This window comes from Coregonus lavaretus, assembly GCF_964263955.1.
Source record: "Coregonus lavaretus genome assembly, chromosome: 34".
Taxonomy (NCBI): domain Eukaryota; kingdom Metazoa; phylum Chordata; class Actinopteri; order Salmoniformes; family Salmonidae; genus Coregonus; species Coregonus lavaretus.
In genome coordinates, this window is record NC_140021.1 from 20,984,690 (window position 1) to 20,997,331 (window position 12,642).

The following is a 12,642-nucleotide window of genomic DNA, read 5'->3' on the forward strand; positions in this document are numbered from 1 at the left end:
CACCTCGTCAGTCTGTGGAAAGAGCTGGTGTTCTTAATGTTTTGTACACTCTGTGTATAGTCATATAGCTACATATAGTGACATATAGTCACTTAACTCAAACAGTCAATGCCCATCTAATTCACTTAAGGGCCAATTATTTACCGGTTTGTTATAGAGAAAATGTGAAGAAACTTTCTTTAATGAGTTGTGTGTGTGTCCGCCCACGTTTAGCAGTACAGTGGATGGTAATGTTATAATGTTAATGTGTGGGGCGTGTCAGCAGGCAGATGGATGTTTGATGAGAGATAATAGAAGTAATGAAGGGACCATCATCTGAGATGAGTGAGAGAGAGAGCGAGAGAGAGAGAGAGAGAGAGAGAGAGAGAGAGAGAGAGAGAGAGAGAGAGAGAGAGAGAGAGAGAGAGAGAGAGAGAGAGAGAAGATTCCAGGCAGATGGGGCCCACCTGTGAGACTGACAGGTGTTATCTAAGTCATTATTCCTTTTCTTCAGCTTCACTTGGTTCTTAGGCGTGGGTTGTGTCATTTAGGAGTGTGACACACTGGAACACCGACATGGAACATACACACATGGACACACACAGCGCTTATGACCACATTGTTATGATTCAGGCAAATTTCTAGCATCATGTTTTCCTTTTACTGTGGTCAACATGTACCGCTCGGAGAAGTTCTGGAGAAAGTTTTGAGTATATTTAAATGATGTAAAAGTTCCACCTTTCCCTGCTTGGATGTTCTGTACCTTGTTAGCACTCAGCCTGGGTGTGTATGGTTTGAGCTAGCTCCCTTCAGCCTGTGTCAGGTGTGAAAAAGGTTGAGGTGAGTTTAAAAGACACATAATGATGTTGGCATTTAAAGGCTAAAGGCATTTAAAGGCTGGGATGGGTATGAGTGAGACTAGACTGCCCTACCCACTTTTAATAGCCAGACATCTATGATACAGAAACATTTTGATATTATGCCTCAAGCATGATCGATTTCATCTGCGTGCACACTTTTTGTTGTTGTTGCTTTCTGTTAAACAATAACCTTGCCTGCTTGGTCATTTTTTACAATTTAAACGCTTGTAATAGCAGTGTTTTACTCTATACTAGATACATCAGACATGGGCAGAAACAGACAGAGAACAGAGTGGCAGGGATCAAACAACAACATCAACAATCCAATCTAGCCAAACGCTCCAATCAATTCAATTGACTGAGTGGGTGTAGCTGTTTCTTGTGTAAACATAGTGGAAATTACCAGAAAACATTGTCCACCCCAGGTCACATTTTACCAGTGTGTACTTAAGGTGATTACCTGCTCCAGTCTGTGTATTTGTGTATTGGCCCTGATATTGTTAACCAGTATGGATCTGGTAAAGATCTCCAGCCTGATCAATAAAGCCAGTGTGTCAGATACGCTTTCTGAAGGGGTGATGCTCTGAAACGAGAGGATGGGAGGATGAATTAGAGCTATTAGTGTGACCTCTCACCTCCGACTCAATGATCTGTGGCTGAAAGTGAGCACTCCTCTTCCTTCCTCTCAGATGAATGTGTCCAGGTGGCCTCAGCTCTGAGGGCACATCTTTCTCTGTCTCAACACCCTGCTCTAGCATGGCCTGACTCTGGAAATGGCCCTCACAGAGGCAGGCTCTGTTGCTAGGGAGGCTAAGAACTGAGGCGATGTGCAACGCAATGGCTCTCTGACTCTCTCCATCTTCCCTTGGATGAAGTAGTGACCATTCTTTTCTCAATCCCTTCCTTCCTCCCTTCTTCCCTCCATGTATCTCTCCCTCCTGTAACTCTTCTGTGTTCTATTCAGCCAAATGTGACTAGTAATTGACCTCAAAGCATGTCATTACACCCACAGGACTAACCACTCTGTGTGTGTGTGTGGGTGTGTGCGTGCGTCCCATCTCAACAACCATCAAACAGCTGCTTCCCAGCGGCAAAGCCGGCGGTCACATGGCCAGCCAGACCTTATATCACATAGCTACATGCTCAATCGGACTAAAACACATCCATGGCAACAGGTTTTCATTGTATGACGACTGGGGACTTCAAGTTCAAAGCCATCTCCCGCAGTGTTGCTCTGAAACAGACACTGTTGTTGCGTTCCTTCCTGGAAACCCTTGCTCCCTCTTAGATTATTTATCTGAGGTCCTTCGAGGGGGTGTGTAGCAGCAGAACACAGTATGGAGTCTAGTGCCACTGTGTACACAACCCACAGCCCGAGTATCATGGTACCACTGTTCACTGCTTTACCCCATGTAGCTAGGTTCTGTTTGTTATTTGTGTGGGGGCAGTATAGATTTTTTTTTTTTTTTGGCCTGGAACCATAGCACCACTGCTCACTAATTCACCCCATGCAGCAAGGCATCTAGGCTGTTTGTTATTGTGTTGTATGGGGAAGTGGGAGAGTAGGCCTAGGCCTGATGGTGCCACTGCTCACCCCATGCAGCTAGGCTGTTTGTTATTTTATGGTGCAGTGGGAGGTATAGGCCACTGTGTCCATAGCCATGGTGCCACTGCTCACAGCTCACCCCATGCAGTCAAGGAAGTAAGGGTATGTTTGTATGGCGGCTGGAGGGTATATAGCCTAGGCCTGATTACTGCTAACTGACAAAGGCTGCCAGCAAACTCTGACGGGAACTGTGTGAGTGTGTCATATTGGGGCATTCGACAAAAGGGGCAGTTTCTAATACAAACAAGTCCTTGTTAATAATAATAAGAACCACAGTCTGGCAAACATTAACCATAATGGGGGGAATATTTAGTTATTCATTTTATCTCCAAGTGACCTTGATTAAATGTCTCCAGGATATGAGCGTGACTGACCGGGCTGCCTCTTTTTCAGGCATTGTGATTTGTGATATTACAGTATATGGATGTATCCCAAATGGCACCCTATTGACTATATAGTGCACTACCTTTGACATATGGGCCCTGGTCATAGGAAGTGCACTTTAAAGGGAATAGGGTGCCATTTGGGATTATTCCTATTTTCTGGTTCTTGAACTCCTCAAAACAAAAGCATTCTGTGTTTGGTTAGCTGATGTTGTTTGTTGTGTGAGTCTCATGCACATTGTTTTGGCCCGGATAGAGAGTTGGCTCTGGCGTTTCTTGGCCATAACTTCAATATTTTATGCATTAGTGGATCAGTAAGTAACATATAATTGCGGTAAGGAAGGAACCCTGCCAATTAATAACAGAATAACAGTAATCCCATTCTAGTAACAATGTCTTATCCAAGTAGTTTAAAAGGCAAACTCTAAAAATATGCTCATGTCAGGTAATCAAAAGAGCATGTTTAATGTAATTTGGCACCAACATTAAGGACTAAAAGTGGAAAAAAATCTTATCATATGAGCCATAGTTACTATTACTGCTGAATGTCCCCTCCCTCCTAGCCTTCAGGCCTCCCTGTGGCCTCTGTTCCCTCCTGCTCTGTGCTCTGACACTGACTGGCTAAGGTAGAGGAAGTGGCAGAGGAAGTGTCTCAGTGATCTGTCACTACGCTAACTAACACCTCCCACCACCCACTGCCCTTCTATAGTGACACACACACACACACACACACACACACACACACACACACACACACACACACACACATACACACTTCAGCAGGAAGTGATGTGCCAGCTTCTTACCCCAGAGCTCCCAGCTGTGAGGACGCTGGTTAAAAAGATGGCGGTATAGGGTCATATTCATTATGGAATAACGTAGCAAAGCAGTTTGAAAATGAAAATAAAAATGAGCTTTCTTATTGGATTTATAAGTCATTAAGTCCCTTCCTCTTTTAGCCCATTTTCTTCCGTTTGGTGGCTAATGAACACGACCCAGGCGTTAAGTACTGCATGTGTTAGGCCCATGCTGTTATTGCTCATTATAAATTAACAAGACACCACAGACAGTGGCAGTTAAGTGCCTGCTCTTGGTACACGTTTCTCTTTTCTTTTATGTTCGTTTTCCTCTCCCTCAATGTTCCTCTTTCTCAGCCTATTTTAGGAAATACGAAGACTTTTTCACTCATTAACTACCTATCCACTCTGAGGTGATTGCTTTTTCTTTCCTCATTGTTAACGTGGTAGCTGTAATTATTCACAGGGGCGGTCCTTGTCTCTGCAGCAACAGGTAGAAGGAATGTAATTTGTCATTTTCCTCTCATGCTAATTATCTAGACGACGAAAGCAGTAAAGCCGTCGCTGCGTTTCCCTGTTAAATATTCTCACCTTTCAAAGTGCCGGTCGTTGGGTCTGTGTCGTCCTGGCTACCTGTCCACTGCTCGGCGTGTGTTTACCAGAAGGAAACAGAATGCCACTAAATACTCCTCATCTGGAGAGCTCAGCACTCGTGTCAAAAGGTGCTGGATGGAATTGTTTCATGCAGAGGAGGAGGAAGCATGGCCATGCATTCAATTAAAACCGCATTCTCTGTGAACTGTGCTGCTCTGTGAATACCATGAAGGCAAAACTGGAACGCATTATAAAAAGGTTGTTTTGCCTGAAATGTAAGGGAAGTAGTAAAAGAGAGAGTGTGTGTGTGTGTGTGTTGCAAATGCATATTTGTGCATGTGTGGTATCGTGTATGTGCGCAAACATATGTGAATATGCAGCCAGGTCACCCGTGATACAAGTCAGTCATCCATCCATGTCTGATGACGTCGGGAGATTAAGTGGAAATTGGCACTAGGGGCAACATTGAGCGATGTTACCTTCAAGTAGGTTTCGGTTTTGCTATGGCGTTGTTGACAGGGATGGTGGATGGGCGCAAACATCTGCCGCTGATTCCAAAAGTTGCACGTTTGATAGAAAGTTGTTTTTGAGATTTTTGTTTTAAGCCTATCCCAAACCTTAACCCTTACCTTAACCATTCAGAGTTAAATTCCTAACCTTAAGATTTCTGATGAATGTCTAATTCTGACGTGAGACTGAGAGGTAGTGGAATATGTCTGTCTGTAATAGACATAATTAGATAAAGGTATTTTTGAAGAACACACTCTTTCTCCAATTCAGACATGTCTGTACTTGTTATTAAGAGTGGATCTTTCAAGTGATGATGCAAGGTGGTGGTAACAAACTCCTCCATTAGAGGGTAGGGAAGTGAGGCGTGACATGGGGTAATGTGTGTTGTGCTTTGGGGATAGACTCTTATAGACTAGAGTAATGAAACTGGGAGGCTGGCATCCTGCAGTGGTTGTAACAGCAAGGGTGGAGCACCTTACCTTTACTAGGCCTTGAGAAAAGACAGATGGGACAGAATGGGTAATACTGACTTGGACAGGAACATCTTCTTTGTTCTATGTGTGTTTTTCAATCAATATGATGTTTAGTGAAGCGGGATTCTCTGTGTCTGCTATGTGTTGCACACTGATCTACAACAATACAAATATATCCAATCAAATTGTATTGGTCACATACATATATTTAGCAGATGTTATTGCGTGTGTAGTGAAATGCTTGTGTTCCTAGCTCCAACAGTGCAGTAGTATCTAACAATTCACAACAATACACACAAATCTAAAAGTAAAAGAATTAAGAAATATATAAATATTAGGACGAGCAATGTCGGTGTGGCATTGACTAAAATACAGTAGAATAGAATACAGTATGTAAACATTATTAAAGTGACTAGTGTTCCATTATTTAAATGACCAGTGATTCCATGTCTATGTACATAGGGCAGCAGCCTCTAAGGTGCAGGGTTGAGTAACCGGGTGGAAGCTATATAAAGATGATATCATATTTAAAGAATGAAAAGGTTGACTGGCTTATCTCCCTAAAGCACACTTCATCCTCAAACCTTAATGAACAGATGAACACACACACCTACCCAGAGACACACTCCTTCCTCCTTACTGGAAGATGCAGATTCTTCCGTTTAAGAAATGAAGGGGTCGTTCGGTGTAGTGTTAATCACCTTGGCATTAATTCCCAGGCTGATTTGATTAGTTCCTGTTAAGTCTAACTAACTGCCCATATCTGACGCCCGGGGTTAACTCCTAGACCTGAATTACACAGAGAATTCAATTATACCACCATTTTGACCGGTGGTGGTCCCTCCTATCCAACAGACAAGGCTTTACACCTGGGTTGTATTAAAAACAGCTAAACATGTTAAAAACTACTTTGACTTTTCGGTGTCGTATGAATGCTATGATTAAAAGAGTCTTGAAAAAAGAGGCAACTGAGAAGCAATCCCCTATGAGACAGGTATTATAAATGAATCTTCTGTGAAATTCACCAGAACTCACTTTTAGCCAAATGAGATTCAGAGAACATAATTTAAACCGTCATTGCAAGTTGTAATTCATTTCTGTGAAATCCATTTGTCATTTGTTGAGGCACGATGTAATAAAATACATTTCAGAGTATTGTTGGGAGAGGGACAGGGTAAATATTTCCCCTTCCCCGCCACCTGTAATTACCTGAAATTGCTCCTAAGCTGCTAAATTTGCTAAATGACTCTGATAATGGAAATAAATGTACTTTCCACAACATACATAGGAAGTCAAGGATTTTGTGTTTTTTTCCCCCTCTCAAATGCTTTATTATAATGGTAAGCATATGTGTAGTTCTGGTTTTGTAATTTTGTTATATCTGCCTGACTATATGGCTACGTCTGAAGTGATATCCTATTCCCTAGTGAACTACCTTGGGTCATAGTCTCAAGGTAAAAAGTAACACACTTTGTAGGGAATAGGGTGCCATTTCGGACCAAGCCTCTGTTGGTGAATTGTAATGGCTCTTCTCCAGGAAATGGATATCCTCCTGCTCAGTGAGTGGTGGTTAGGCTGTAGATTGCACCGCTGATCCTGACTCTGAGATGAACTGATAAGTGACCTCTCTACTCTCCTCTGCAGCACAGGGAAGCCTTAGCTCGGCCTGGGAGAATACAGATCACTGTGTGTGTGTGCATGTGGGTGTGTGTGTATGTGTGTGTGCCCTGACTGGATCATAATAACACGATGGGACTGGGACACTTGTTTTCTGTCTAGAATAATGGCTTTTCTCATGTGAGATGGAATACTGAAAAGGGAGAACTAACCCAGGTCTTTTGGAAGTACGAAATGTCTGGTTCCATGGCATCGTACTATAATATCCCTAATGTGAACTAATTCCCTTGATTAATGTTGGTGTAACTTCGCTAGCTAGCTTGTTCAGCGGAACTGAAACAGTGCATGTCTAATGTACTCCCTCCTCTCTCCTTCACTCTGGTCACACACAGGTAACTACCAGCTGTCTCCGACTGTGAACATGCCCCAGGACGACACCGTCATGATCGAAGATGATCGGCCACCTGTGGTCCCCGCCCACCTGTCTGACCAATCATCCTCCAGCTCCCACGATGACGTGGGCTTTGCTGCAGATAACCCGGTGACTTGGGCCCAGGACATGTCAAACCAAAACGAGTGGTGAGAGAAAGAGATTTTCCATTTTACACCTCAGCAAGGTTTTCTTTACTTTTTGGCTGTAGCACCCACTGTCTGGTTGAATTATTGATATCATGATGTTCTTTAAAGAGGCCCTTTGTGACTAGATTCCGTGTGTTATGGAACATTTAATATGTGGGGAGCGTTAGGGCATGACAAAATGATATCTGACACTATTCCTTTAGTGTAGTCAAGTGTCTGTGTGCATGTGCCTGCACAGGGCCGTGTGCCTGTGTTGAGTGTGTGCGTGCATGGGTGTGTGCACATGGCCTTGTGTGTCTGTGTGTGTGTGCTCACGTGTGCATGCCTCCATGACTGTGTGTCTGTGTGCGTGCGTACGTGCGTGCGTGTGTGCACCTGTTTGCCTGTGTGAGTGTTTAATAATGGATGTGACCTAGGAGAAATATGGAAGATGGTTGAGTGAAACATCTCTCTGGGGTCGTAGCCAGTCCTCTTCCTTCCCCAGGGTGTCTCACACTTCCCCCTGGTTTAGCCCTCTAGTACGGCTTGAGCAGCTAGTATTAAATATGGAACCAGGAGCTCAGCAGCCCAATGACAGGCAGGGGCCATGAGTCCTCTGGGACCGTACACTCAATTCAATGGTGCCATACCAAGTGATTCTGCAGTTTTTGAGGGAAATTGTGCTCCAGTGTTTCTGGCTCACTGTAGACACTGTAGGTATTTATAATGCTTCTGTATAGAAACCTGCATCTTACCAATAGAAGCATGAATGGTATTTATTGATTACAAGAATTGTGGTGGCATTTAAGTAGGTTTGCATAGCTACTGGTAATTTACCAAAGTTACCGGAATATTCAGTAATTAACAGGTAATCTATAGCAATATATGGTAACTTTGGTAATTTATACTTGAATAACGAAAAACAAAAAAATGCATTTATAGTATTCATTTTTTATATATATGTCCATATTGTCCATGAGTTGTTAGTGGATAGACCATATAGTTCAAGAGAAAATAGCCTAATTAATGAAAAAAAGTATCTAATCAACAATGGCATTATTTTCAATTAACTCTGCAACTCTCCCAACTATTGACTTTTTTTCACAACAAAGAAATTGACATAGTAACAAAAAATAAAAGTGGGTCAAAACATATTTCATGCTGAAACCCTCATATTAAAAACCAATGGTATTCACTACATTGATGGTTTATATTTAGGATGATGTTTTACAGCATTTAGGATCATGTTTTACAGCTTTGTCATTCTATTTTTTAAATTAAACTTATTTTATTATTTTATATATTGTACTTGTGATTAGACCACTCAGAGGGAAAGATGTACTGTAATTGCAGATATCTGTGATAATCTGAATTAGCCAAAAGGGCCACTAGATAGATGTCTTGTAATAAATTACATATAATCCTTGAAAGTTACCAAAATTATGGTAGTTTACTGGTAAAATTAAAATGTTTCCAGTAATATACCCTCCCTTTGCAACCCTACATTTAAGTATAATATCCTATTTTCTGACTGTCCATGACATATGTTTGGCTTTTCTTTCCTTTATCTGGATTGGTCAGGCAAGGTCATATCAAACATATCGCAATATGCTATTGGACAGTACAGCAACACAGTGATTGACTAGCAGGGAAGGGTTATTCTATTAGTCAGAGATTCCATTCTGCTGGAAGGAAGGAGAAGCCTGGTCAATCTCTCTCTCTGTCTGTTTTTAGTATTTTTCTTTTAATCCCCCAAGAGACACACCTCCATATTTCCCCTCCATGGTTCCCCTTCATCGCTCTCTCTCTCTCTCTCTCTCTCTCTCTCTCTCTCTCTCTCTCTCTCTCTCTCTCTCTCTCTCTATCTCTATCTCTATCTCTCTCTCTCTCTCTCTCTCTCTCTCTCTCTCTCTCTCTCTCTCTCTCTCTCTCTCTCTCTCTCTCTCAGATTGATTATGAATTAGTAGCTTTAGTTTGCATGTCTGTTGGTCGTGTGATGTCTGAGGTTTGTCGTTGTGGATTAGGGCCACAGCACACGCTCAAGATTTCTCACACGCTCTCTTTCCTTTCTCTCTCTATCTCGATCTCTCACGCGAGTATGCACGAATGCACGAATGCAGGCACACATACAGACCATAAGTGTGCAGTGTAGCACTGCCTTGGGTTATTTTGAATTATTCATATCTCAGAAGCCTAGTACGCACGCCACACACACATTCTCACACACTCCCTCCACAGTCCCACAGCTGCTCAAATACGCGCACACACACACACACACACACACACACACACTGACTGACAGAAGACTCTCTCTCTCTGACATGTGCACGCGCACACATCATAACATGGTAATAGCGGTGCTGAGACTGTAGGATCTGGGTCAGCCAGGACTCCAGTTTCTTGGAATTGTTACTTTTTAATTAAGCTGCATGCCACATCCAACCAGGCCCTGTAATCATTGAATATGCATTGTGTGGAGCTGTGAAAGTCTCACCTCCGCCCGTATTAGATCTGTTTCCCCATCTCTCCAGCCCTAGCTCTGCACCACACAGCGCAAGGGTTACACACCTTAGTGCATACATAATGGCACTACCTTTACCCCTGTAGAAAACCTTGTAGTCAGTATTTTCCTTCATTTTGCTCAAACATGGTCATAGTGTGAGCTGATAAATGGTTGTTTTGCAGGCAAAGAAAACCCCATCTCACACGAGACACATTAATACAGTGACCTAGTTTTCCAAGAGATGCAGGAGCAATCTAGTTTTGTGTCTCGTATGTGTGTGTTTGTGTGTGTGTGTGTCTTTTGTTTATGTTTGCGTTGCAGGAACATGTTGTGGGTGGATTGAGCTCTCTCCTATTATTACAGCTGTATAGTTTCTACTGAAAACAAGGGATTGAAATTGTACCAGCCAAAAGACTCCCAGAAAACATAAATAGAAAATAGTGCACACGACGATCCACGACAGACACAGTCATAACCCATAACCTCCATTCCTTTTACCTCTCTCCCCCCTCCTCAATCACAATATAATATCAAAAGCCAAACAGGCTTACATTTACGTTTACATTTGAGTAATTTTTGTAATTTAGCAGACGCTCTTATCCAGAGCGACTTAGTGAGAGCATTCATTTTCGTACATTTCATACTTAATGATTTGTAATAACACATACTAGTTCCTTATTTCTCAATGATTTACAGTACTAGGTATGGAGCCATTTATTAAAATAAATCTGCTCTGATACTATGGGACAGCCTTGCTAATGTGAATGGAATGTGTGGTGGTGGAGAGCACAGGAAGGTACAGGAATGGAAGCCTGAACGAACTGTGAATTATAGGAACATGTTTAAGTTGACGTTAGTTCAACATGATGCATATGTTTGGTAAACGTTTTGATCTCCTACACATAAACTATGATCAACTGTATTGGAGAGCAGTTACAGGGGCACCTGCAATCCCTCGTAATGTGGTAGTAGCTCTTGAAATGAACTACGGGCCTATGTTCCCCCTTTACGTTCCATTCTCTAAGCAGATGTCAAAGGAGATGGATGCTTGTTATTACTTTCCAGATTAGCTACTCTACCACCCTGTTACTGGAACCAAAGTGGGTCGTTTTAGGCCGTCTACAGAGGCTTAGGCTGCTTCCCAAATGGCACACTATTTCCTATATTGTGTGCTATTCATGACCAGGGCCCTGGTCAAAAATGTACCATTTGGGACAGATCCTCAATGTAATGGGGGTGCATGTCAGGGTGGGCCTGCGCTGCCATTTTAGTAATTTACATCCACTACCATGCCCCTCTGGCTCGTCTGGGGCCAGGGACCTTCTTACCCCCCAGCCCAATTGAAACGCTCACAGAGTTTGTAATAAAGCTATGTAGAAAACATGTACTTTTAGCATGTTGAGTTGTAGTGAACGTTTAGCCTTTTGAAGTAGACATTAATGGATGTCTATTTTCATAATTCTCTGATAGAATGATTGTGAATTTCCATTGAAAATTTAAATTGAAAAATGGCCTGTCGACTCTGACTCATAGATGTGTGCTTTTGCTCTTGCAATAATGCCTCACAATTATGAAACAACTGATGGGAAAACCTCTATGGCCAGAGAACCATTGAAGATATGACAGGTTAGTATTATCACTTCAGGCCAAATCGGGTGAGAAAAGGACACTGCACATTAGAAAAGTTGTCCTTAGTCCACCTTTCGTTTCTAACAACACCCAATACCTGTAACATTTACTGTGAAAGTGATTTATCTGCTTCATTTTTCTGTCCTTTCCATCCTCCAAACTACATCAATATTTATCTTTCATCATAGAATTTTCCTACACTTCATTGAGCTGGCATCCAGTTTTCCTTTCCAAACAGAAAGAGCTGTTCAGTGTTCTTGTTTGTCGTACCACATCTTAACAGGAGTCACAACCCCCCCCCCCCCCCCCTGTTGTGTGAGGGAACAGCGTCTGCGAAACAGTAACTGAAAATTGCTTGTATACAAAGTGCCAAACAAAGGTGTTTTTCCTTTGAAGCTGCATTTATGTTCTCGCTCTCTCTCGCTCTCTCGCTCTCTATCTCTCTTTCTCTAACTCTCTCTCCACCTCTCTTCTGTCTCTCTCTCGCTCTCTCTCAATTCAATTTCAATTTCAATGTATCTCTCTCTGTCTAAGTCACTTCACTTCTCTCCTCCCCTCGTCTCCTTTTCTCTCACACAGCAGCCTCACCTAGTTCTCCTCATTGAGCTGCAAGTTGAGTTAACACTGTTCATACAATGCTCACTTTACAGAGTTAGAGTGAGGTGGAGTAGTACAGCAGAGCTCATCTGTTGGCACTGTGGTAACTACTATATGTGCACGTGTGTGTGTAGGTGTGTGTGTGTCTGTGTATGTGTGTGTGTATGTGTGTGTGTTTAGTGCATGTGTTACACAATAATAATAATAATATGCCATTTAGCAGACGCTTTTATCCAAAGCGACTTACAGTCATGCGTGCATACATTATTTTTTTTTGTGTATGGGTGGTCCCGGGGATCGAACCCACTACCTTGGCGTTACAAGCGCCGTGCTCTACCAGCTGAGCTACAGAGGACCACGTAGAGAGTAGAGAGATAGTAGAGAGTAGAGAGATTCAGTAGAGAGATTCAGAAACTATCAATTACTACTTAGCCTGCAGAGCCAAGGCAGCTCCCTGCCTAGATATCACCACAGCACAGCATAGATGGAGCACCTGAGTACAGTATCATTCACACGGTTGGACTGGAGCGAAACAG

The 12,642-nt window shown here is 42.5% G+C and overlaps 1 protein-coding gene across 1 annotated transcript in view; it reads left to right on the forward strand.

The window, feature by feature from the left end:
• Positions 1–12,642, forward strand: part of LOC311108900 (partitioning defective 3 homolog) — a gene marked incomplete at its 3' end in the record, with an annotated part of 333,622 nt that overhangs the window by 219,946 nt on the left and 101,034 nt on the right. The window contains exon 15 of the mRNA XM_084151692.1: positions 7,212–7,398. Coding sequence (XP_084007818.1) covers positions 7,212–7,398 — 187 coding nt within the window. The remainder of the gene's footprint in view (positions 1–7,211; positions 7,399–12,642) is intronic.